This window comes from Zymoseptoria tritici, chromosome 2 (genome assembly GCF_000219625.1).
Source record: "Zymoseptoria tritici IPO323 chromosome 2, whole genome shotgun sequence".
In the NCBI taxonomy this organism is placed as follows: Eukaryota; Fungi; Ascomycota; class Dothideomycetes; order Mycosphaerellales; family Mycosphaerellaceae; genus Zymoseptoria; species Zymoseptoria tritici.
The window spans coordinates 818,180-843,966 of NC_018217.1; the positions used below are offsets into that span (position 1 = coordinate 818,180).

The window sequence follows — 25,787 nt, forward strand, 5'->3', positions numbered from 1 at the left end:
AAAAGCTCTCGTCGAGGGCTTTTAAACGGGCTACACGGCGTCCGATTCGGCGGCGTATTAGTTGTGTTGTGGTGTGTTAAAGTATTGTGGTACAGGTTGTGAACCTTCCTTGTGCTGCAATGCCCTAAACAGGGAATATTTCGAGTGTGGGGGAGGTAAGGTCGGAATAAGGTTTCGGAGGTAGGGGCCAAATCCCGGAGTTCAGGGTCAAAATTTGCACCCCAAAGGGGGCAACAAGGTGAATCTTTGAACTCCAGTAGCGGCGTAGGTTTTGAGGGCAGCGGGGTAAATGCGGGTTCGTTGGAACGGCCTTGATAAGGGCTTTCGAATGGTGCGTGTTTGGTGATGATCGGGTCAATATTGGGTGTGCAATGGAAGTGCGGATGTCGATGGCCTTTGTAGTTCGGGTCTGTTTAGCTCCGTTAACCCCCTTTTAGGCGCTTTAACTCCTTTACCGGTGTTAATAGCCTCTATCTGTACTAAGGCAAGGCCGAATTCGACTAGACGGGACCGCTTGTGCTTAGAAAGCGCGAGAAGTTGCTCGCTAAGGAGGCTGTAAAGCGAAAGAGGGAGCTTGTAAGTATTTGGGTCCCTTCTTGCCTAAAAGTGCCCTACTAACCCTAACAGGGTAAAGACGTGCCTAACACCCTCCGCAAGCAACTTATTCTAGCCTAAGGATCTACCGAGGACCGCCTAAGGCGTCGCGTTCGGGCCCTTTCGGCCGCTCTAGATACCGTCTATACCCGTGTAGGCGCTAAGAAGGGCTCGAAGGCCTCCGTTATAGAGGGAGTGCTCTGTCCGACCGAGTACGACCTCTCTAGGGACCTTAAGCCTAAGGAATAAGCATATAAGCGCTTTTTTGTGTTTCTTTTGTCTCTTTTAGCCTCTTTTAGGCTCGTTTTAGGACTAATAGGCGCGGTAACGCCCGGGTTGTTTCTTTTTGCTACGACTTGGCGACTTATAGATTAGATAGAATTAAAATGACTTTACTATGCTCGATCGTCTCTCGTTGTGTAATAATGTCGTCCTTAGGGGCCCGTTTGGCCCCTAATTTCCCCCCCTAGGATTTTATTAGATTAAAATTCTTCTAAGGTAGAGAAAATTTTTAGGTAACTAGGAACCGGACTAAGGAGTTAGTGTAGTGTTAACTAGTGTCTTTTGGGCCTTAATAGTAACTAATAACGCGTTTGTATATTTATCGTGCTAGTCTACCGCCCTTAGTACCTCCCGTGCTTCTATTAAATGCTCTTATCGCAGCAGGGCTAATATAAGTCGCAGGTTCCTAAGTGTTTTTAGACGCGGGCCAGCCCTTCTACGCGATCCTGTAGGCCGGCGATGAGGAACACCTGTACGTGGTGCCGGCTACGAACCTACAACGACATCGTTGTTGTAGAGCTAAGTTTCCTCCGAAGGATTAGAGAGGCCGTCGATCCCTCTTCCCTTACAAACACGACCTAGAGGCACGCCTCCTATTAAAACACAAGCTACAGAACGACAGCACGATTCGAACGAATAGCCCTCTACGCTACGAACGAGAAGAAGAAAGAAGCAGTCCACTCTGCCCTATACGCGCACCTCCTCGAAATCCGAATCGAAATCGCATGTCCCTAGAGACGTCGTCGCCCTCGAAAGGAAGTATACATACACTTTAAAGAGCTGGAACTCGGTGGAATCTACAACTCTGCGATTAACCTGCGTTGTCGTAGATAGAACTGCTACTACGATACTACAAAGGCATATTAAGGACAAGAGAAGATAGCGAGTCTGGACAGCTGCTTTTTGCGCCTTTGCGCTGCATCGCCTTGCGCTACATCGCCTTGCGCTGCATCTCTTTCGAATTCGCAGCGTGTGTGCGAAGCGGAAGGATCCGCTAAAAATTCTGCAAAAGCTTGGCGCGAAAATTCTGCAGCCCTAGCTGTAGACAACAGACAACGACACTCGTTCGATTTCCTTTGTCTTGCATTTGTTTAAAGTCCTTTAGCATTGCCGTAGGCACGGGGTTTCCCCTAAGGTTAAAGAATACTAAAAGAATTTGATTGTAAATAGATCTACTGCCTTGCTTGCAAGGCCGTCCTACATAGTCATAGACTCCAAAAGGACGTAAATGGAACAAACAAACAAACAAACAAACAAACAAACAAACATACGCGATCCTGTATATCTATCTACTATATTGTTTCTTACGCTTTAGGATCTTGTCTACTACGTAAACGTCGGGTTCCTCTAATCGGATCTCCTTTAGGCTATTCTAGGCCCGTTCGGTAATTTTAGTAGGTTTTTCCCCCTCTAGTAGGGAGATGTAGAATGTAGGATAGATGTTTATCGTTTCCGGCAGTTCCAGCGTATATGCGACGTCGTTTACGACTCGCTTAATCGTATATAGGCCGATATACTTGTAATCGAGCTTTTCCGACGGCCGGATAGACTTTAAATATCGAGTGGAGAGGTACATATAGTTGCTAACCTTATATGTTTTCGCAGTTTTGCGAGCATTGTAGTATCGTGCGTGTCTCTCCTGTAACGTAGCTAGTCTTTTATGTAGCGTTTTCTGTAGGCCGATTACTCTATGCGCTATTTCCGCCGTACTAGGAGCTTTGCCCTCTAATTAGGGCAGGTCGGGCTATCTAGCGGCAATTAGATCGCGAACGTTACATACTTAGAATAGTATTACCCCTGTTGTCGTATAGACGCTATCGTTATAAGAGAATTCGGCTACCGATAGCATCTATGCCTAGTTGTCCTGTTCGTAGTTGTAGTACACTCGTATATATTGCTCTAGCGTTTAGTTCTAACGTTCCGTCTAACTGTCCGTTTAGGGGTAATATGCGGTGCTTAGGCCCCTTCGGACCCTAAGGTAGTAGTAAAGCATGCTCTAGAACTTAGATATAAGGATTAGTCCTCTGTCGGACGTAATTAACTTAGGAGTTCCGTAAAGGCGGAAGATTTCTCTTAGGAAGACCTCCGCGAGGGTTTCGGCGTTAATGTCCTTCCGTACGGGAATGTAGTAGGCTATTTTGGACTACCTGTCTATAACGACGAGGATTAAGTCGTATATATACCCTATAAACGTACTTAGGGGCAGATCGGTAATAAAATCTAATGTTAGGTCCTCCTAGGGCCCGTTTAGTAGAGCTTCCGCATAGAGTTCTCTATATAGGCTATGTCGCCGTAGCTTCGCCCTATCGCATGTCTAGCAGCTGTTTACGTAGTCCTTAACGTATTTTCTTATGTCTGGCTAGTAGAACGACTGTTGCAACAGCTCTAGGGTCCGTTTAAACCTAAAGTAGCCGGCTAGGGGATCGTTATAGCATTAGCGGAGAGCTGCTAGGCGTACTAGGCCCGTAGGCACATATAGTTTCCGTTCGTAGAAGAGGAATTCGCCTTATATAGCCTACCTTTAGGTCTATTCCGGCGGATCCGGGTTATTTATAGCTAGTTCGACTATCGATGCTATAGGGTTATATTTCAGGCTTTCGCGTATTGTATTAATTAGCGGGGAGTCTAATAATTCTTCTATTAGAGTGCTCGCTATTATATACGTTTTGCTATAGTAGGTCCTAGCGAGCTACAGATAGTAGGTTATAACTGCTATTATAGACCGAATGGGGCTAGATTCGGCCGTTATTCCTTCGGACAGACCTAGTTAGTACCGAAGGGTGTCTAATGTAGGAGCACTGTCGCTTTCGTTAATCCACCGTCCCGAGTAGTCCCTATCTTCTAAGTCTAGGCGTCTGCTTACTCCGTCCGCGGCGGCATTAAGCGACCCCGGGTTGTACGTTATGCGGAAGTCGACGTTTAACAGCTGCTCTGCCTATCTTGCCTATCTTCGGCTTAGTTGCTTAGTTGTTATAAACTATTTTAGGTTATAATAGTCTATTAAGACCTTAATTTGGTGCGAAGCGCCCTTAACGTAGTGTCTCTAGTGCTTAAAGGCCTCGACTATAGCGAGAAGCTCTTAATCGTATATATTATAGTTCCTTTCGGCCGCGTTTATCTTACTAGAGAAGAAGGCTACTAGGTGCTAGTGCATTTTGCCCTCCGTTTTATGCGGTTAGGATAGTACTACCCCGACGGCGAACCTAGAGGCATCTATTACGACGCGGATAGGTAGTTTTAGGTCGAAATGCCGTAAGATAGGCGCTTTAATAAACCTAGTCTTTAACTACTAGAATGCTTATACTACGTTAGGTAGGAGTTCGAGGGGAACTAATTCCTCCTTTCTCTGTCGGTGTCCTCCTTTAGCACTATTTAGGCCTCTCTCTATTAAGCGGTTTAGTAGGCTAGCTATGCGGGAGAATCCCTTAATAAACTAGCGGTAGTAGTTCGCAAATCCGATAAAGATACGAATGTCCCTAACTAAGGCCGGAAGGGGCTAGTTAGCGATAGCTTAGATCCTTTCTGCCTCTATTTCGACCCCTTTTAGGGTTACTACGAACCTAAGGTAGCCGACTTGCCGCTTAAAGAACTCGCACTTTAATAGTTTGGCAAAGAGTCGGTGTCTTCTAAGTCTTTCGAGGACTATCCTAATATGTTTCTTGTAGCTTTCGGCGTCTTGTAAGTATATTAAGATATCGTCGAGGTATACTATAACATAGTAGTCTAGTAGGCCCTAGAGGGCGTAGTTCATATATCCTTAGAACACTGCTAGGGCGTTAGTTAGCCTAAACAGGACTATAGTGTACTTAAAGTGGCTATACCTCGTCCGAAAGGCAGTTTTCTACTAGTTACTCTCCTTAATTCGGATGCGATAGTACGCGTCTCGTATATCTAGCTTTATAAAGAACTTTGCCGGCGCTAGCTAGTCCAGAGATTCCTAGACGAGGGGCAGGGCGTATCTATTCTTAATAGTAACGGCATTAAGGGCCCTATAGTCGACGCACAGACGTAGGCTACCGTCCTTCTTCTTTACAAAGAGGATGCCTACCCCCGCTAGGGAGGTCGAGGGGCGGATCTACCCCTTCTCTAGGCTGTCGGCGAGGTAGTTGCGCAGAGTCTCTAGTTCTGTTATAGAGAGGTTGTATAATAAGCCGTACGGGGCCTCCTTGCCTTCTTCGAGGTCGATACTAAGCTTATTCGGCCCCGTCTCGGGGAGAAGGGACTTATTTCCTTCTGCGAAAACGTCCGCGAAGTCCGAGAATTCGCTTAGAAGTTCCGGTTCTTTTAGCGCGTCGTCTATGCGTTAAGCGGTAAGGGCCTAAACGCGCCCCGAAGGGATGCCGGAGGCGTCCTTCTAGAACTCTTTAGGTAAGACGAGCCTAACCGGCCTCTATTATCTGCCTTTTGTCCCCTTCTAGGTAATGCTTTTGCGGATAAAGTTCACCCTCGGGTTCTATCGTTCTAGCTAGGGCATGCCGAGGACTAGTTAGAACCTGTAGATTCTTCCGACTACGAAGGTTTCTACATATCCTCTTATATACCCTTAAGTATCCGTTACTTTAAACGGGACGCGGCATTCTCCCTAAACAGCTATCCTCTAGCCGTTTAGTACTACGTATTAGGCCGTCTGCCCTAACTCGGGGCTTAGGCCTAGCTCTTTAGCTACTATGTTATCTATAAAGTTGCTTTGCGCTCCGCAATCGAGCAGTGCTCGGAGTATCTTAGTCCTATTAGGATCCTGCATCTCTACTTTAAGGCGTATTAGCCCTTCCCCTGTAGTTTAGGGAATTCCTCCTAGCTCGGCAGCCTTTCTTTAGGCCTCCGAGTACTAGACTTAACCCGCAGCGATTAGAGGAGATCTACTACGGGCTCTCCCTTTTCCCGACTAGTCCTTATTAGGGCATTCCTAGCGCCGGTAGCCTTCTTTGCTACATATCTAGTAGGCGGTAGCCGACTTCTCCTTATTAGCCGCCTTCGGGGGGGTTTTAGCCCTTCTTAGCCTACTTAGGGGCTTGTTATTTTTGTTTAGGCGCCTTCCGTTAGTCTCGTCGACGGAAGTCTTTGCTAAGCGCTTTTTGTTAAATTCTTGTATCTATCGGTACGATATATTAGCTCGTTCCTCCGTATCTATAAGGGTTATAAGGGTAACTTAGCCCTGTTCGAGCCTGTTTCTAACCGCCGGGGTAAGAGCTCCCTTAAATTTATAGATTATCCTAGGAATGTCGGTGCAACCGATCTTATCCTACTGTTCTTTTAGGTAGTTTATTAGCCCGGTTAGGGTCCTGTCGCCCTATTTAGCCTCTTTAATATTGTCTATAGCTCTTTAGGTACATTCGTCTTTTGTACCTATAGAATCTAGTATTACGAGCTACATATCGCTCTATATTAGCTAAACAGGTGCCTTATCGAGAAGGTAGCGCTTCTAGTGCTGCTTTTAGGGTCTCGCCATCTATTCTTTAGCGAATTCTATCTTTTCTTCGTCGGTAGCTATACTAGCCCGGTTAATTGCTCGGTTAATATCTTCCTGCTACTATTCCTAGTCGGCGCGGTTCTTCCCCTCGAAGATGTAGGGATTCCGGGCCTTTAGGAGCGCGTTCTTAGGGATAGATAGCCGAACTAGGGCATCGGGCAGGATAGTAGGGATAGATCCGTTCTGTACCTAGGCGATGCGGTCCCTTATAGCCTTATTACGTGCCTAAAGAAGGCTAAGCTAGAGGAGGCGCTCCTGTCTAGCGGTAGCGGCCTCTTCCTTACGGATTTGTTTATTAATGTCGTCTTCTTCTCCCTTAGGTAGAGTGTCTTCTTCCTATAGAGGGTTCTCCGGTTCTTCTTCGCCTTTGTTAGCGGTATCCTAGTGCCCGATAGGTTCTTCCGGGTTTTTAGGCCCGCCTTCGGCGTCTTCGTCGTCGCTAACGGCAGTCTAAGTAGAGGTTTCTATAGTCTCCGGGTCGTTAGCGGGTTCGTTCGTACGGCGACGGGTACTCTTGCTCCCTAATAGGCCGGGACGAGACGAAGCTATCTCGGAAGTAATTCGTCGTACTATAGGGTAGATCGAATCGTATATAAAGGGTGCAGTTAAGAATAGAGTAGCAGTATAAATTACTTTAGAACAGACTCGATTCGATACTCTTTCGGAAGGAGGAGATTCTACGTATCCTTATACTACAGGCGTAATCTGGCTTAAACGAGCTTAAAAGGCCCTAGTAGGGGTGCATATGCCGCTAAGGCAGGGGATTAGATGCCGATTGTCGGTATTCGGCGGAGGCAGATGTGACAGACACTATATGCGTCTCTTCTATAGCCGCAGAATGGCGGGTAGGTAGAGGACTACTCCGCGGTGCGGTATCGATAGGTAGCGTTAGTAAAGCCGGTAGTTGTAGCTATAGCGGATACTATATTAGTATTAGCATCGTTAGAGCCGGCGCCGGTATTAGTGTTAGTGCTAGTACTAGTATAGGCTCTATAACCGGTCGCTTCTTGCTACGATAGGTGTCCTTATCTAGCTTAATAACCTTCTTAATAATATAATCCGGCATAGACTAAACGACAGTAGAGCTAGCAACTACTATAGCCTTCTACTCGTTAACGTATGCTCCGAGAACGCTATAGTACTTGCTACGGCCGTTAATATAACACCCTATTATAAGCCTGCTCTTGCTGTTACTACATTACCGGTCTTCGCATTTAATAGCCTCTAAGTACTTCTTAAACGTAGCAATCGTCGCCTCGAATGTATCTACTATCTTGTCGTTAGCTAACTTCCTTCCCTTACGTTGTTATAAGGAAGGAGCTTGTTCTTAGTTAGAGTCTATTGCTATTAAGCCGTTAGACGACTTAGCAATAACCGGCTTACCGCTACGTTTATTGCTCTATACCTCTGTAATAGCAATAGTTATCTCGTAGCCCTTAAAGTGCTTAATAAGCAGTACTACCTATATAGTCTATTACTATAAGTCTATACTTGTTATATCCTTAGGTAGACTATAAGCTAACCGAGTATGCTTCTTAGCCGTTATAAGGGCCCTCCTTAATATTAAGTAATACTATATTCCTTGCTCCTTTATATGCTTCTTAGCTAGTCTCTTAGCCTTAACTATAAGGTCGTCGACAGCCTAGTAATCGCCGGTGTATATATAGTTAAAGGGGTCGGCTAATTAGCGCTTGTTAAAGGCTACGCTATAGCGTACGAGGATCGATAAAGGTAGCTCGTTAGCCGCTTTAGAGGTTTTAAGGCGTTTAGAGGGCGTTAGAGTCGCTAACGTATTCGAATCCTAAGACTACTAATTAGTAGCTTCCCTTACGGGCTTCTAGACGTCGCTATAGTTATCCGATTAACCTAATTTTTAAACGAGCTTAGTTAGCTATATTAATAGATAGATCCTATAACTTACTAGCAATGTTAGATGTTAGTAGTAGTAGTTTTAGAGCAGGGAGGGCTAGTAGCTAAATCGCCGGTTTAGGCGTTGTTAGCGCCGACGACTCCTTACCCCCCTTACGAGCCTTCTTCGACTAAGGAGCCTTCTTTAGCTACTGTCTCTTGTTAGCACTACCGGCAGTACTGCCCTTGCCCTTAGTAGCCTTCTTCCCTACTATTTTAGTAGTCGTTCCGCCCTTCTTTAGTATAGGGGTATCCTCCGTTATAGGCTCTAGAGTAGGGGCAAAAGATATACGCTTCTAAGTTAGTACCGACGCTAGAGCTAGCTTCTACCTTAGTGCCGGTATTAAAGCGGCCGGTAGCTCTAACTCTATAATAATATTCGAGGATCTTATAACACGTCTAGTGTTTATGTTGCTGTCGCTTCTACCGAATATAGCGTCCTTAGTAGGGTCCTTATTATAGAGGGCAATAATCTATGTATCCGTAGGCAGCTCTAGCTCTAGCTCTAGTGTATTAGAGCTCGGATCCGGCTGTATATGCTACTAAGAGGGTTACTATAACTCCTAGGGGTTTTAAGAGGCTTCTTCTTGTGCCTAAGATAACTCTTATTTATTAGTATAGCCGCTATTATCGTCGGAGGGCAGTATTATAGAGCTGTCGGATAGCTAATAGTTAAATTTCGGCTAAGTCTCCTCCTATAGGTAAACGGAAAGTTCGAGTAGCGATTGTGCGCCCGCCCTTAACGGTAACGACAATATTAGTAGCTTAAAATGTTGCGACGATCGTAGTAGTAATAACGGGAGCGATAATATATTACTGTTTATAGTGTGTTAATGTTGTATAGTTGTATATAAAGTTCAGCGACCCTAAACCTTAAGGAGTAAAGGAATTCGAAATAGAGTTTATGGAAGTCTTGGCGTCCCGACCCTTTCAGGAATGAGAATAGCTGTTGTTAGCCGACAGGGAGAGGGGGCATTGCCAAGGTATAATTCCTCCAAGTTTCTACCTCATCTCTCGTCCTCTGCCTTCTTCTGTCATCAATGCCGCATCAAATCAATCAGTCACTCATGCTGCAATGCTTTTCAGCATCTAGCACCAGAAGTAGCTCGAAGGCACATTCCGGATCACTACAGCTCCTGTTCAGTCGCTGCAAGGAATAGACACAGGCACGAATGCCGCTCCGTCGACTCGTCAGGAGACTCACGTGAATCCTGGCCCAATCCGCAGATGGATTGAAGCACTGGCCTCGGAGATCTGCTCTACTCTCCGGCTGCCACGAAAGCAAGGCGAACTCGTAGGACAATCCATGGTCCTCAACGCAGTCGAATATGTAGAATGTCATTCATGACTACGGCATTGCGGGACTGAAGGATCGACATCCTCGAACAGCAGCCTCTGCTCGTGAAGGTCGGGACGCAAAGAAGACTGATGATGAGTATGGCTCAAGTCTGTTGGCAGCCTCTACAATGTATTGAAGAACGTATGCGAAGTTGCACAGAGTGGCAAAAACTTCAGTGCTCTTGATAGACGTTGGAATAAGCAGAACACCGAGGAAAACACTTCGGGAAGCGAGCGGTGGGTCAAAGCATGGAGCGAGGCGAGTGAGGCGAGTCAGGCGAGACCTTGAAATACCGGAGGAGGACGATTGGCCGATTCGGGAGTTGCGTGAGAGGATATTTCAGGACCAAGTCCTTGATTGAGGCGGCGGGAGGAAGAAAAGGAATCTGACAGCACGATCGGCGGGAACAGTTGACGGATGTTTGTGGATATGACAAGACGCAGAGACGACCGGAAAGAAACGAAGTTATCGGCCAGAAGACCCAAATTCACATTGCGATGTACCCAGCAAGCTTACGGCGATGATACTCCAGGCGGTAGTACTCTCCTCCGCGTCATCCGTCCTCAGCAGAAAATGCCATCGGCGCCATCGGCTTCCTCACTATGAACAATCAGAGCCAATTCTCCGTCTTCAGCAGATGATTCCGTCGTCATCGGTCTCGCTGCAGAGACATGTTGGTACGAGGAGCGATGGAAGGGATCAATCAACTTACACTTGAGAAGACGGGAACGACTCCACAGCATCACCATCGGCGGCGTTGGCACTGGCAGTATTTGTCAGCAACATCAAGGAGGCAGGGCTTGATGCAACCTACTCGGCTGCGCGAGCAACGACGTTGTCATTCGAGTGAGCCAGGGCGGCGATGGCGTTGAAGGCACTGTGGGAACATGTCAGTCCGGTGTTGCAGATGGCGAGATATGCGTGTCGTACTCAGCTGCGCGAGCAACGACGGCGTCGATGGGTTTGGGAAGTGCGGCGGCCATGCCAGCGGCGGCAGCTATCATGAGAAAGATCTGAGTGGTCTTCATGTTGTCGGTGGAAGGTGTTGTTTGTTCGTGAATAGTGATGGACTGGTGTGAATGGATGGATGTTGCTGAACTTGATCGTCTTTGGAGTGGAGGAATCTGGCTCCTTTATGTCTTTCCCACTCACACCTCGCGGAGCATCTCGCACCGGGCGTATGTCGGTTCGAGCACTTGCACTATCGACAACAGCCGTACGGCTCTGAGAGCATCCGTGGCAGTGCATGGTCGAAGTGCCGTCATCTCGCAAGACGACATCTGCGGCAACCTGGCCCTTGCCATGTCGTCTGAGCTCAATGAGGTTATGGTAGTGCTGCCGGTATGGGTATACTTTGTCGCATCACCACGAGACCAGCAGGTAGCGTCGGCGTGGGGGTTTCAGGACCAGGCAGTGCAGAGACGAGGTGAGGTCGTCCGCAAAGTTGCAAGAAACACCCCGGGTTCATGCAGGGCAATCGGAAGTTGATCGACGACATCACACAGGTGTCCTTACTTTTCTCCTCATATGTATACCTGTACCGTGCTAGCCCACCAGAGATTGGCATATTGCGTGACTGTCCGCAGCGGCGATGTCTCCAGAAAGAGCAGTAGAAGATCCGGCTGCCACACCGACAGCAGAAGGCGAAGTAGACCCGGCAGTCGGCGGCTACCAGTCCTGGAGAAATGCTCCGCCGGAGCATTGCTTAAGCAAGCTGGCATGGGATAGCGAGTGATCACATGCTCACTGTTCATGCGTTGTCAATACTTTGCCGCCGAGAGAGCTCGACTGACATGGTCGACGCCCCGCCCTGCACTTTGGCTCGGCGGAGGCCGGGCTGACGAACAATGAGGCGTTAGTCCAACCAGGTTGACACCTGCAAAACCTGTCGACTCAACATGGCAGCCTACGACAGTCCACGTGAAGTAGTCCTCGATTGAGGCCTCAGTGGACAGATCTTCGCGCGCGCGTCTGAGACGGGATACAGAATTGACATCTCGTCCTTCCGCTATCTCTTGTTCAATCGTCCCAAGTATGATTCCAAGTCGGATAAATCTGCGGCTGCTTCACCTCCCCATCATAAGGATTCTCACGCCAGTGCTTGAACCACTGATCGCCAGGAAATAACTCATACTTATCCTGCAGATCTTCCTCCGTGGAGTGATCGATGTCCGTACCATCAATGATCTGCTGAAGCTCCGTGAAGTTCTTGATTTTTTGCGTGAATTCCGGCGCTTGGTGTTCTTCCGCCCACTTGTTGATCTGGGAGAAGTTCCTGCACGTATGCGTTGAGGCCAATCTTGGGCTGTAGAGGAGATGTCAGTGGGAGATCGGAATAAACTGTTCTTGAGACGTACTAGATGCCTCGGTTGAATGGTACGTTGACGTGCCAGGAGAGCGGTGCTACATCAGCGTGGCAAACCAGCGTCTGCCGGAGCGTCTCCACGCAATGATCTGTGTCCTGTGTCAGTCGGATTGTATGTGATGGCAGTCAGGCTAGACTTCTCACCCCAGTGTTTGAAACCATAGCTCTCTCTATTGATCGTTCCGTTCTTCCATGACACTCGCTCCAGCAAGTGATATCTCTCCGGATAGAGCAGTTTCCGAAGTACATTCAGGCAATGTAGCTGATGATATACCTCGAGTTCGACGAGATAATCCTCAGTTCCCGGAAGGGCCATGGTGGGCGTGGACAAGTGCTTTGCTTCCTCCTTCGTGATCACCGACCGATTATCTGTTGTTGCCAGTCAATCTCCGCACAGAGCAGCCTGAAGTTGAGCGACTTACACTGATACAATTCTTGCCACTTTCTGTCTGTTTCGTCATCTGGATATCCCATGTACTCGGTCAATTTGCCCAGTGCCGGTGTGAATTTGTGTTCAGCAATGTATGAAACGGCTCCATTCGCCGGTGCTGCAGAAGAGCTGGGTCAGTTTTGTCTCGTCAAGCTATGCAACGTTCCCGGTGAAACATACAATATACTTGCAGAGAAGGATCTCTGCAGTCGGTCGTATAAAGCTTTATGGCCAAAATGAATGCGACCACCATGAAAAACGCATTGCTCGCCCACAGCACCTCCAAACGGCGATGATACGGCCGCGGTCTGCGACGACCATATTCCTCCGGCGACAGCAATTTTTCTGATTCTTCATTCGCGGTGAGAGATGACCCGTCTGTATACACATCAAGCGTCGAAGACGATCTTGCAAACGCATGTCGATTCTCGGCTGATGCCATGGCGAGGATGTTGCTGACGATTTTCTTGATGTGCAAGCCGACTGACTTCGAAGGCACGTCCCGCGAATTTGACGAGGTTGCTGTAGCCTGTACTGTCGGAGTTGCTCTTCGCTTGATCTCGCCTCAGATTGGGCGGCTGACTTGAGGACAGCGGTGCGGTGCGCTGGTGGCTGAGCCTCAAGGCTCAAAAGTCCCTGAGCCCGGATGACCCCGGATCGCACTGTGCACACTGAACAGGGGAGCTCTTCATCCTTGCTTGATCTTTGATCCAGTGCGGAGCATGTCCCATTTCGTCGTTGTGCTTTAGTCCTGACCGAAACACCACGAATCGAAGAAATGATCGTTATCGCTCAGCAGAGAGATGCCACTGGCGATACAGACCCTTTGCCAACGCAGTCACTCATCAAGCCGCGGCAGCCTCAATATTTCCTGCAAGGTTCAAGCGCCGGCGTTGTGCACAATCAGGGTCACGCTAGTCCTCAAAGCCGGACATGAGTCAGGAGAACCTCTCTGACTTCGTGCAAAATGCGACTTGTCCGAGCCTTCCAGAGTAGTGGTCAAGGAATTCGAGGCAACTTTCTGATGGTCGCTGGCGGAGCGATACTTCATCTGTGCGGATACGCCCAAATCTGGATGGCCGATCCAGAGTAGCATGCTTGACAGCAGTTGGCGGGTTCTGTGATCTGTCAATCCAGCATCCCAGAAAGGTGATCGGTCCGGCGCTCGGGGGCATGTCGCGATACAATCGTGATGCGCTCAAGGCAGGGTACAGAGTACACCTCCTCAGGTTGCGGCCGAGAAGAACGCCGACCACAAATGCCATCGTGTGGGGGACGCAGTGACGTCCATTCAACTTGTTCCATTGGCCGTCAAACGTGCGCCCTACCTCCACAGCACACTCTGCTCGTCCAAGACATTCACGAAGACATACTCGGCGCAATCCGGATCCGTGTTGTTCTCGCGAGAAGTGATACCTAGTAAGTTGACCTCCATCCAAACAGGCCGCATATCCATACTCTCCAAGCGCTCCCACCATTCTTGAAAGCGCAAAAAGTCCAGACTCTTGCCCGTAGCCTCCTCGACTTCCTTGCCAGCATGAAGCTCGATCAGGATCTGACCGATAGGTAGGACACCACGTCCGGAAGCCGTCCGTATACTCTGGATGGACTCGATCAAAGCGTCAAGAACACCGTACTCGCTGCCTTCGATGTCGATCTTGAGAATGTCAACGTAGTCGTGTCCGTTCCGCTTCATCAGCGATGAGATGGTCCAAGCAGACGCCTTGCCGGAATGAGAGTCTTCAGATGCCAGACGGAAAGGAGCAAAGAATACGCGGTGGTTGAAAAGATCTCCAGAAATCTGAGGGCCCCAGTACGTGGCGGAATCGTCGTAGCCCCAAATTCGAATACTCGGCACGCGGTCGAGCAATTCCGCTTCGAATGATGAATCGGCGGCGATGCCGAAGGAGTACACAACGAGACCTTCCTGGGGCCTTTGGACACGGAACTCACTGTATGGAACGTGAGGAAACTCTTCAGGCCCAGTGACAGTCTCGTAGATGCTCAAGCCGCAAACCCACTTACCGCCGTCGCCGAGATTGCCGATTCGTTGCATGTCGTGCGGACAGGTCCATGTCGCTGGGAAGAGATCCCAGAGCGTATACGGACTGTGTGCGAAGTTTGCCTTGAAGAAAGGTATGGCGGGATATTGGGGATGTCTGCGTGGGATTTCTGTGCGCAGATTCACGCTGCGTTGCCAGATCTTTTCTGATAGTGCCATGCGCTCGTGGAGCTGTGCGCGGCGACATTCGGCGGTGCACAGTCCGAGGTTGGGTGAGTCGCGAGATAGTGGATCACCTTGCGTGGCTGGCGGACGATAGAAGAAAACCAGCAGCGCCAGGATGCTCAACACGACTATCGCGAGTCGGCCTGCGCAACGTCAGCATGCGGACGTGAACAGCATCTCTCGGAGCACAGCACTGACGATCGGAAATCCAAGGCATCGCCGATTTTTGATAATTGAAAAGTCATGTGGGAAGCGTGGTGCAGCAGATGTTGCGGATGAAGGTGTTTGGTGGCTGAAGATGGTGGAGCTGAACTTGGCGGGTCCACCACTGCGGCGGGCACATTGTTCTCCCACGACAGCCATTGCACGACTGGAGGTCTACTCAAAAATGCCGAGTAAATCTGAGAGACGGGTCGATAACGAATTATCTCATGCCATGCCGTTTCATGCTGATAATGACGGCTACTCTATGAACGAGATCGAAATGAACCAATGACTTGAAAGAATGAATCCGCCGCGTGAACATGTACTCATGAATCGATCATTCCCACCGAGCCCTTCTCTCATGCTTCCACATGTGTGCACTGCATTGAAGATATGCATACGGCGGGCTCACGCAACATGGACCTCTTCCATATCGTATCGACCTGCTGAGCACTCCTCCAACTTGATCATGACCGCAGTAACATTGCGCTATCGGCTAATTTGGGAAAATGTTGGTATTGCTCGGCGACACGCCGTACACCGCGGAGGGCGGGTAGTCTTGTCCGGTGTTTTCCTGGAAGAGAGACCACTCTGGGAACGTGCCATCGACAGGACCTCTGCTATTCATAAAGCGTCCTTCATACGTACAGAGAATTGGACAAGTTCCTCCGATCGGGTCGGTCGTCATAGAACAGTAGACATATTTGCGGCCTGAGCCGTTTGTGTCCAAGTTAGCTGGGGTGCCGAAGTCTCCGAACTCGATCATTCGTCGAGTGTCTTCAACATCGTTTCCAGGCATTGATCTTGCGACTGCTTGGTATTGCTTGCCATCATTCTTGGTGATTGTAAACAACTGCGTCTCTTCGGAGATTCGAAATCGCGTCTCTTGCGTGTCACGATTGCGGAAAATCCGAGCGCCACCGTCCGTAGGAGACATAGAGCTGGCCGAGGTAGAAATCGTCGGGGTTGAATTTTCGTGTCACGTTTGATTAGAACCCTCAACCGCTTATGGTGCTACCCTCAGCAATGACATAGACGGCATCGGTAGGGCGTGCGTAGACCGTGCTAGTGCTTGTTGAAGTCGATATCGTCGTGTCTGTTGTGGTAATTTGCGTCGTGCTGGTCACTGTGCCTAAAGTCGCGATCGTTGTAGTAGTCACAGCCTTCGGCGTGACGACTGGCAGCTGATTTGTGGTACCCGTAGTCTTCGAGCAGGTCGAAGTGGTGATTGTGGTAGTCGACGGAGGAATTGAAAAGCAACGGCACGCTGTCGAAAGAGCGGCGCCTCGGGAGTATTTCTTAAGCTCGTTCGGTATCTTGACGGTCTGCGGACCGGCCATTCTTTTGACCTTGGCGGAAGGAGGTGTAGTCGTGGACCCGGTCGTGGGCGAAAGGCAAGCTGATATGGTCTGCACCACGCCTACTGTGGTCGGGACGGTCACAGTGTTGACGGGATCTTTGACCGTCACTGGCACGTAGACTGTGGCGGTTGACGACGACGGAATGGTTTTCCTCACTGTGCTTGTGAAGATCGTCGTGGTCGAGGCGCAGAATCTGGTCGCCTGCGCCTGTTCGTTACAGGACGAGACGCCTCGAGTGACGGTCTTGCAAATCGGGGGAGTCCAGCCGGGATATGGGTTGGCTTGTTGATTTCCACGGTTGTGGAGTCCACCACCGGCAGCTGAAGCCACCACTGCAAATGCAGCGGACAGGAAGATGAATTGCATGATGTCTGCTCGCTAGTGCCCGGGGGGGGGGGAGAAGAAGAAGAAGAAGGAATTACAAACCCGCCAGCAGGACGCGATATACATATCGGCGGAATCGTCGCAGATCCCGTCGAGCGAGGTGCGGCTGAGAGCCACGGCGGAGATTCAAGGTCAATACTTTCAGCCAGCTACGAGCCGTCTAGTGTCCCAGAGGACACGAAGTCAGCCAACCAAACAACATCTCACTCTTCTCTCAGTCAGCCTCAATCCTCGCCAAGTCAGCCACATCATGAGACTGGACGGAAATGCGAGCCTGGAGCGCCTCCAAACTTTCGTCCAGGTGCATCAAGAAGGTGCGCAGGAAAAGCAGGCCATTGTGCAATGCTCTATTGTTTGTGATCATTGACGCCCATGATCAGGAAGCCCGATGTTCGGATCCAGCCGTAGAGCAAGTGCTGCGCGTCCAAAGGTGCTGTCGGCTTCACCAAGAAAAAATCGCCTGCCGCGTACAGTTGCGCATATGAGAAGGGGCTTGCTTCTAGCCCCTCGCCTCCAAACCTTCTCTCCGCACGCCAACCCACGTGTGCTCGCCGACGGCGGTTCACTGCTGTTCGGACCCGCGCGCTGAGTGGCATTGGTATGTTGCGTTTGATCGGAAAGCGCGCAGGGCTCGAGTACTGTGCGAAGCAGCAGAGATCGCAAAGGATGATATCGTCCGTGAGGTTGATGTCGGAATGATGTCGACAGGAAGGGAAAGGAATTGCTGGTGATTTATTTAGCGGGTGAGGTTGCGCCAAGCTACGGAGGCCCATATTGCGTCTATTTTCGGGCAACTTCATCTTCACTCGCCCCTTCATTCGCAACATCATGCCGGCTCGTGACCGCAGACCGCAGACCGCACCGAATGGAGATCTTACAACATGTCCTTGATTGGATTGAGACATGGACTTCCTGGCCTGCTCGATCTTGCCACGGATGAGGAGGTGGCCAGTCCCAACCTACGTGCTCAAGCACCAAGGGAAGTACACATTTGACCTCACTTCGCCGCGCACTCCGCGGTGGATTGCTACAAGATGGAAGTCCCTTTCAGCCGAAGAGATGAATGTTGCATACCGATCTACGTACCCCATGAGCGAGACAAACACATACCCGCAGTTTGGAAGAGCCTCACATGTCGATCACGGACCAGAAGATCTGGAAGATTGTAATGAATCCACGCTCATTGAAAGGGAATCTACCGACACAATATACAACGGTCAGCCGGCACGTCGACATGCTTTGCTTTAGCCGAGCTCAGCTAGACATATGTTGTCCAGAAGCCTTTGATCTGCGCACTGGCTTCGATGCGATCGCACAACCAGCGGCCTATGTGGTTGATGCCGAGCGCCTGCATCTGCTGCAAACAATACTGACCAAGACCTCCGGTCTTCGTGCGTCATGCGTCGCTTACGAGATGCCGCCGTGAGCGAACCAATCCTGGCCGAACTATTGAGCGCTTAAGAGTCTGATCAAGAGACCAAGCAGCGGCTGATACAAAGCGATGTACAAGGTTTGCTGCTAAGCTCATCGTTCCGCTGATCTTGTTGTGGGGAAGACCTAAAGAGCTCCTGTCACTCTCTTCGTATATTGCTGTTCCCAGGAGGCATTGATCTGCGGTCACTAACACTGTACTTCGGACTTCATGACAGAGCGTTCGCACTGGATGTGCCATCGCACGAGGTCATGTGGTGGCAATACCATACATATTTGCTCCAAGCCCTCGCACCAGGCGGATCAACTTCTTTTCGCAACCCCTCCCCTTCCGTAAACGCTTGACTACGAAGCACAATGAAGTCGCACTCTTCTCTCGCAGCCTTGGCGATGGCCTCTGTGACCAACGCCTTCCCAGGTATCCTGGACGCTTTGCAAGAGGCTCGCTCGATCGATTCGGGTGCTATTCTGGAACGACAGACTGCCCCGGATCCATCGACACGCTTCAACGCCCAGGAGCAGTACGTCTCCACTTCCGGTGAACATGCGTTCGTGGCTCCGAATCTTGCTGGTGGAGATCAGCGTGGTCCCTGCCCAGGGCTCAACGCTATGGGTGTGTGCTATCCATCCCCAGGTGAGCCTATTGATGCTGACTGTAAACAAGAGCAAACCACGGGTACCTCCCACACAATGGTGTTGGATCTCACACCGACTTCATTGAAGGCACATTCAAGGCCTTCGGCATGTCTGCGGACCTGAGTGGCTTCTTGACGGTATAAACCTACACACTATCGCTCAAGCGATGTCGTGACTTGCCACACTGACACTCGATCAGGTCCTCGGAGGAACACTCGATGGCAATGGTCTCGTATGGTCCATCGGTGGTCCCTCAAAAGCTGCTCCCCCTCTCCTTCCAATCCTGGGCACACCGCAGGGAATCTCAGGCTCGCACAATAACTACGAGTCCGACGTCTCACCCGGCCGAGGCGATCTGTACCAATACGGCAACGACTTCACCCTGCAGATGTCTCAGTACCAAGAGCTCTACGACATGGCCAAGGCGAATGGCGGCAACATCGATCTCCCCTTATTGACCGACTTCCGCTCCAAACGCTTCGATCAATCCATCGCCAACAACGTACGTTCCTCCACATGCCTCTCGATAAGCGCTGCTCTTGCTGACCACATCTCTCAGCCTTACTTCTTCAATGGTCCCTTCACCGGTGTTCTCGTGCAGCCTGCAGCGTACACGTTCATCTACCGCTTCATGGGCAACAAGTCTGCAGAATAGCCCCAGGGTCTCATGAACACTGATATCTTGAACTCTTTCTTCGGCGTCGAGGAGGTCGATGGCAAATTGCAAAAGAATCCAGGCCACGAAAAGTTCCCAGAGAACTGGTACAAAACCCCACCAGAACTACACGATGCATCAGAGCCGTCACTGATACAGCTACAGGTACAAGCGCGCCATCGGCGACGAATACAGCATCCCATTCCTCCAAGCCGACACCGCACTAGCGGCACAGAAATACCCCAAATTCCTGAACGTCGGCGGAAACACCGGTAAAGTCAACACCTTCACCGGCGTTGACGCTTCCGACATCTCCGGCGGCGTGTACAACACCCGTACGCTTGGCGAGGGAAATAACGCCATGTGCTTTGCCACTCAATTTCTCGCGCAGGCAATGCCCGACATGATCAAGTGCAGCGGTGTGCTCAATGATGTTCTCGGTGCTATGAGCCAGTTCACGCAGTCTCTCAATGGCGCTTTTGGGGCGCTGAATTGCCCGCAGATTGAGAAGCTTGACAAGTCGCAGTTTGATCAGTTCCCGGTAAGTGTTTGAACGGGTTGAGAATGGTGTGTAGACTGACATGATACTACAGGGATACAAGAATTTCGACTGCCACACTGGAAGGTACAACTGATGGAAGTTCAAGAAGAATCTTTCTGGAAAGTATTGAGGCTAGGGAGAGCTCTACCCATGGTCGATTGGGTAGGCCATCCGTCGGAGTCTGCTCCATCCCTCCTCTGCTCTGAAGCGTGGCCAGGAGTCTTTTCACTCAGAAACCTCTGTGCTTCCAAGATCATCGCTTTCATCATCCATCATCATCCATTATCGACTACAGCCTCGATTCATCAGTCACATACTGCGAGCATGCTGCTTGACCTACTATTGGAGGTGGTGGAGCACACACTAGATGTCTTACTTCACAACACATGCATCGCAGAACTGCTTCGCTTAAGGCCTGCTAGCGAGGGACAGTGTCGCTTGAAAAGAAGACATACGGTTCTGGAGACGGATACTCCGTCTTGCTTGCTCGACAAACTGTGAGCAAGTCGCTCATCACATCGTGACTCAGATCCACGGCACTGAAGGGTGCTCTAGCCGTGGCTGGCTAGACAAATCGCTGGAAAATGCCAGCCGGTGTGGCAACCTCGCCAATGTTAACTTGCTGCTGAGCCGTCACTGCGAAAACGTTCCGCTCCTCCTGGCGGGGCCATATACTGGGCAGCTCGAGGTACACACTGGGATATACTCCGAGTTCTGATCCGCTCGGAAGACGAGGATGAGATCTCAGACATTTCCGATGCTCTCGCTGGGGTCTCCGGAGGGTCAGCCATATTGCAAGTACTGGACATTTTCTCAGAAGTCTGACAGCGGGACTTGAGAAAATTCAAGAGCGATTCGTTTGTCTCCGTTATGGACAAGATTGAGGAAAGCGGCCGCGATCTGATCTCAAGACCCGAACGGAAAGAGCGATCGCTAATCCCCTGTACGAGGCTGTCAGATGCATCGGACCATGATATCGACCACTCCGACGAGGACGCTGCTTCTTCCGAAGATGAGTTCGAGTGGGTGCCTTTCAATTCTTTCCGCGAGGCGTGTTCATGGGCCGACTTTCGCAAGCTCAGTTGGAGCCTGAAAGACGGTGTTACCGGGAGGTCATCTGCCCCGCGAAAGATCTTGCAAGACTTTTCCCATGGCTTTGTCACCTGTGCAGTGCCAATTAGACCTAGGATCCTTCGATATGTATTCGAAGTCGATTCCTTGAACTTTCCACCCGGCTGTGGCATCTTCCAGCGCATCGCGATCAATGGCGTTCAGCCGATGGCGAACTGGCAAGTCATACTGGACGCGGGCTGGGACGTGAATTATACGTACGACAACTGGACGATATCCATGCTCGCGTGAGTTGCTTCGCGGGCCCTTTCCCAATTACTGGAATAATGAAGGAGTAACAGCTTTCAGCCACTCGATAAGAAGTGACGATCGTGTCCGCTGGCTACTCGACCACGGCGCAGACCCTGATGCAACCGAAGAATGGGACATCACGCCTTTCTCCCGAGCGATACAGCACGCCTCCTTCGCCACCGTCATGCGTCTCCTGAACCATGGGAGCGATCCCCGCGAGGCCAGTTACTACACTATGCGATGCAGCGGAAATGACTCGACCAGCTCGTGTGGTGGACTGGTTGATCGCAATGGGCGCGTCGATCGATGCTCGTTTCCTGATGAAAGACGAAGACGCTAGGATCTTTTTCATAGATTGTTCGCTGGGCACGCCGCTATATAATGCCGTTGTTCGGGACAGGCCTGATGTTGTGGCGCTTTTGCTAGAGAGAGACGCGGACGCTAGCATTGGCAACGAGGACGGAGAGACGCCATTTGATTTGGCAGTGAAGAATGGGCTGGATGATATCGCGGAGATGCTGGAGCGGGCGACCGAGACGTGACTCTGCTATTCGAGGTCATCAGGACAAATCGTTAGTGCTACATATCACCAAGTTGCGACCTTACTGGAGAATTGACGAAGGTTAATGAAAGACGACCCGAGAAGAACAAATTTCGACATATCGACGAGATTGCTGTAGCGTTTTCTTCCTTGGTATAATTCTTGGACTCCTGATGATCGCCTCTGTAGCCGTTAAACCCCCAGAACGCCGTCAAGCTATGCGTGGCGTGAACACAGCAAATGCTCGCCGGCCTCATCTACTCAACCGCCACAGCAGCCGCGCCATTGCCCTGCAAGAGCGGGTTGATCCTAGCATCATTCCACTCAAACTTGAAGTCCACTCCAAGCTCTTTCTTCATTGCGGTCTTTACCGCTTCAAGAACATTTACAAACACTCCAAAGTTGGCGGGATTATTCTCATCGTTCTCTCCACCAACAAATACTCCGGTCCGTACGAGGCATGTGTTCCAACCATACATGTTGCCTCCAATGATATCCGAAGCAGGGTTGTCGCCGACCATGTAGATATTCGACGGCAGTTTCTCCTCGCCATGTAGGGACTCCATCCACGACGCGAGCACTTCGTCGGCGTACTTGTAGGTTGCCATTTCAGGTTTGCCGTAGACGACCCGCTCGAGTTCTTCGCCTGTGAGAGCTTTGTACATCGCCTCCAGCCCGATGCGGAAGGCACCCTGGGACATACGTGGAGAAGGATGCTCGGTCGGACAGAGGAGATCGCCTTGAGAGAAGTAGATGGGAATGCGTTGCGAGACGGGATCTTTGGCTTTGGTGTGTAGCAGGCCATTCTCGGATTGCAGCAAGTCCATGATGATCTGCATGTCGGTGGCGTAGTCGCGGGAGTCGGAGAAGACCATGATGGCGTCGATGCGTTGTTTGGAGAAGTCTCGAGGGTGGGAGGTGGCGCGCTCTTCGTCGGTGAAGACGCGGTAGGGAGCGATGGTGGGATCCCAGGCCACAATGTCGTTGGGCACTACGACGTTTTTGAAGCCGTACTGTTCCGCGACTTCGCGGCAGCGGTAGCCTTCGCCGCCGACAACGAGGACGGTGTCGTAGTATTCGCTGAGGGCGGACATGGGAGTGTGTGACTGGATAAATTGGTCTAAGGCAAACGGCTGGCCGACGATCTTGCTCAGTTGCTCGCAGCGAGGGGCTTCGGGCTTTCCGGAGCCATTCGTGAGGAAGATGTGTGGGATTTTGATACCGAGCTCGTTGTCGCCGTTCAGAATCTCCAGTGCACGGCGGCCTTCGGGGATGAGTCGATCTCCATGAACGAGCACACCGTCAATGTCAAAGACGAACGCCATGTTCTTCGCAGCTGCCACCTTTAAAGATTCGATATCTTGGACTTGCGCGGCCAGGATCTCCCGCGTAGGCTGGATGGGCGGCATACCCGGACGTTGAGGTCGGCCATCGGCGTAGGCGACTGATGAGAGGCGGGATTGACGCTTTGAGCGAGGGATTGGGAGCGAGGCACCGAAAGAGTTGCGAGAGGCGCGGCGATCACGTTGTGAGGGCGAGATCGACAGCTGATGCATATATGGAGTTGCGTCGGCGATGGCGGAGCGGGTGGCAGGAACCTCGACGGCTCCATAGTTGGTATCGTCGTGGTTGCTCTGATGGCTCTTGGTGCGGACGGCTTCCACGCCGAAGTCTCGTTCGTCGAATGCAGGCATCGTTGGGGAAGTCTTGAAAGTAGCGAGATGTGGTAAGGGTGTTGGAGAAATCAAATGCGAAAGGCAAGAAGGAGGAGAATAGAGTAAGGAGAATAAAAGTGGGATCTCTCAGAGGGTAGTAAATAAATAAACCTACACGTGTTGAGGTGCTCGTCGTCGTCGAAACAATCCGCTCGTTCCCGATAAGATAGGATTCGTCTGAAAAATGAGGTCACCATTCCTTTGAGAACTCGGCCGGTGGGGACTCGTTCATGCAAGAACTGGGATTAAACGGGCGCTATAAGCAGCACTACACCAAAATTAGTATGGTAGAGTTAGGGCTCTGCCCACCACTTCCCGCGTGTGTTGCCCTCACCTCTCCTGCTGTTGTATACACCTCTTTTGGTCCAAATCGTCGATTGCCGCCCTTAAACACCTTCTCTTATCTCTTATCAATTACCCCTAACAATTGCATAGTTACCTAACCTTCCAGCTCTTCTAATGGACGACATAGTGTATTATAACCCCAATGAGGGCAGCTCCAGCGACGAGGCTAAGTCGTCGGATGAGGAGGCATTCGAAGAGGCGTTTAAGGGTGTATTCGAGGACGAGTTTAATAAGGCTGGTAGTAGTGTGGAAGTTGAAGAACGGCCAGAGCGAGTGCCTCTTAAGGAGCCGGAAGGAGGTGGAAACATCGTTGTGGACGAGAAGGATTATAGCCTCTGCGAGCCGGTGGATACAGAGCCTCGTGGTGGTCGATTCGAGCCGCTGCTTAGTGAGGCACACGAGCGCGTTGTGAAGCCTGTAGCAGTAGTCGGTGGTAATGATGAGGACATTCCAAAGGCGTTCTTCAGTGCGTTCTTTAATCAGTCAGTTTACGAGCGAATAGCCACATGCACCAACCTTTATGCTGCTTCCAAGCCAAAGTGGAATGAGACTGGCCAGACTCGTGTTTATGGCAATGCCTTTAAGCCGGTCACAGCTGCTAAGATAAAGGTATGGTGTAGCCTAATCATATACATGTCAGCTATCCAAATAGCCGACAAGAAGGACTTCTGGAAGTTCGACACTTGGTAGCCAGAGCATGCTATTGTCAGGGAGAGTAGTATGTCAAGTCATCGCTTCCAGCAGATCAAGGCGGCTCTGCATCTCGAGGATCCTTCGTCGACGCCGTCCGGTGAGGGCTTGCCGCCGTGGGCGTAGGTAAGGTAGCTGTCTGATTATCTGCGGAAGAAGTTTATGGAGTATGTTACACCTGGCACGGCAGTTAGTCTGGATGAGGTCTTGATCAGATTCACCGGACGCTCCTTCCACGTCGTGAACATGCGTGGCAAACCGACACCCATAGGATACTACATCCTAGCCCTCTGCGAGCGCGGCTACCTGCTCGGTTGGTCGTATTTCTCTCCGAACAAGAAGCTGGGGCATAAGGATCTCGGCGTAGAGATTGCTGGTGTGGTCCGGCCGCGTGAGGTGACCATTGCTAAGGCCCAGAAGGCAGCCAAGAAGGTAGTGGTTAAGAGGAAGAAGAAGGATAATTCGACGAGAAATAAGGTCGTCGCCGCACCGGCCGCTCCCGCAGCAGCGACCCCTCCACCCCCACCTCCGCTCCTTCCTAATCCGGACGATTCTGTGAATTTGACTTCCGAGCTAGCGGATCGCTTAAAAGCAGTAGTATGCCTCATTTTGCATACACTACGTGTAGCTCTCGCGCAAGGCAAGTTCTTCCATATATACATGGATAATCTGTTCAGCAATGTACCGCTCTACGCTGTATTACGTGCGTACGGTATCGCCGCGACAGGCACCATCAGAAACAACTCGAAGTCATGGCCTTGGCAAGGAGCTGAGTTTAAACGCACTAAGAAGGGGGTGACTAAGCTCGTAAAGCTCGCTCGCAAAACTACTAACTTTCCCTTCGATTCAATCCTTCACCGACTACTTTACAACGTCTCGGCGGTGCTCTAGCAAGACCGGCAGCTTGTGCAGTTTCTCACGACTGGATACACTATCGACGAGCGCGTCAATCGACTTAGAAGGAAGCCACGGCCGGTCAACGCCTTCATTCGAGAGCACGTGCGACTACATTGGCAAGAGGCTCGAGAGCACAAGCTGGTGCCTCTCGTAGCCGCTCACTACAACGACTACATAGGCGGTGTCGACATTCACGACCAGTTAAGAAGCTACTGCTCGACTCAGCACAAGGCTAACAAGCCATAGCATGCCCTCTTTTACTTCCTGCTTAATGCAGCGGTTATTAACGCCTTCATCCTTTGCAGAGACTTCTACAAGGCCACCGGCGTCACCGTGCTACTCCTCACTTAACAACGCGACTTCCGAATCTGCCTCGCATCGGAGCTCGTCCTGGACGGCAGACAAGAGGT

At 50.7% G+C, this 25,787-nt stretch overlaps 6 protein-coding genes across 6 annotated transcripts; 2 read left to right on the top strand and 4 right to left on the bottom strand.

The window, feature by feature from the left end:
• Positions 1-10,060: 10,060 nt before the first annotated feature.
• MYCGRDRAFT_103091 (uncharacterized protein) lies at positions 10,061-10,661 on the bottom strand (the record flags this gene model as incomplete). Its single annotated transcript, XM_003855669.1, has 4 exons — positions 10,061-10,193; positions 10,306-10,356; positions 10,408-10,470; positions 10,524-10,661. 4 exons carry the CDS (start codon positions 10,619-10,621, stop codon positions 10,157-10,159), a joined length of 249 nt encoding a protein of 82 aa, XP_003855717.1.
• Positions 10,662-11,666: 1,005 nt separating this feature from the next.
• MYCGRDRAFT_25795 (uncharacterized protein) lies at positions 11,667-12,692 on the bottom strand (the record flags this gene model as incomplete). Its single annotated transcript, XM_003855668.1, has 5 exons — positions 11,667-11,898; positions 11,951-12,047; positions 12,103-12,327; positions 12,381-12,506; positions 12,569-12,692. Coding segments are annotated over 5 exons (804 nt in total), but the record flags the coding sequence as incomplete, so codon positions are not given.
• A 1,020-nt stretch (positions 12,693-13,712) lies between these two features.
• MYCGRDRAFT_35783 (uncharacterized protein) lies at positions 13,713-14,609 on the bottom strand (the record flags this gene model as incomplete). The annotated part of the gene is made up of 2 exons (XM_003855667.1): positions 13,713-14,315; positions 14,379-14,609. 2 exons carry the CDS (start codon positions 14,607-14,609, stop codon positions 13,713-13,715), a joined length of 834 nt encoding a protein of 277 aa, XP_003855715.1.
• Positions 14,610-18,352: 3,743 nt separating this feature from the next.
• MYCGRDRAFT_90507 (uncharacterized protein) lies at positions 18,353-21,189 on the top strand (the record flags this gene model as incomplete). The annotated part of the gene is made up of 7 exons (XM_003854760.1): positions 18,353-18,608; positions 18,662-18,768; positions 18,831-19,133; positions 19,191-19,273; positions 19,452-19,827; positions 19,880-19,911; positions 20,679-21,189. 7 exons carry the CDS (start codon positions 18,353-18,355, stop codon positions 21,187-21,189), a joined length of 1,668 nt encoding a protein of 555 aa, XP_003854808.1.
• A 798-nt stretch (positions 21,190-21,987) lies between these two features.
• On the bottom strand, positions 21,988-23,434 carry MYCGRDRAFT_99007 (uncharacterized protein; the record flags this gene model as incomplete). The annotated part of the gene is made up of 1 exon (XM_003855666.1): positions 21,988-23,434. The coding sequence occupies one exon, from the start codon at positions 23,422-23,424 to the stop codon at positions 21,988-21,990; it is 1,437 nt and encodes a 478-aa protein (XP_003855714.1).
• Positions 23,435-23,904: 470 nt separating this feature from the next.
• On the top strand, positions 23,905-25,623 carry MYCGRDRAFT_90509 (uncharacterized protein; the record flags this gene model as incomplete). The annotated part of the gene is made up of 4 exons (XM_003854761.1): positions 23,905-24,399; positions 24,532-24,580; positions 24,671-25,077; positions 25,384-25,623. 4 exons carry the CDS (start codon positions 23,905-23,907, stop codon positions 25,621-25,623), a joined length of 1,191 nt encoding a protein of 396 aa, XP_003854809.1.
• Between the last annotated feature and the right edge of the window lie 164 nt (positions 25,624-25,787).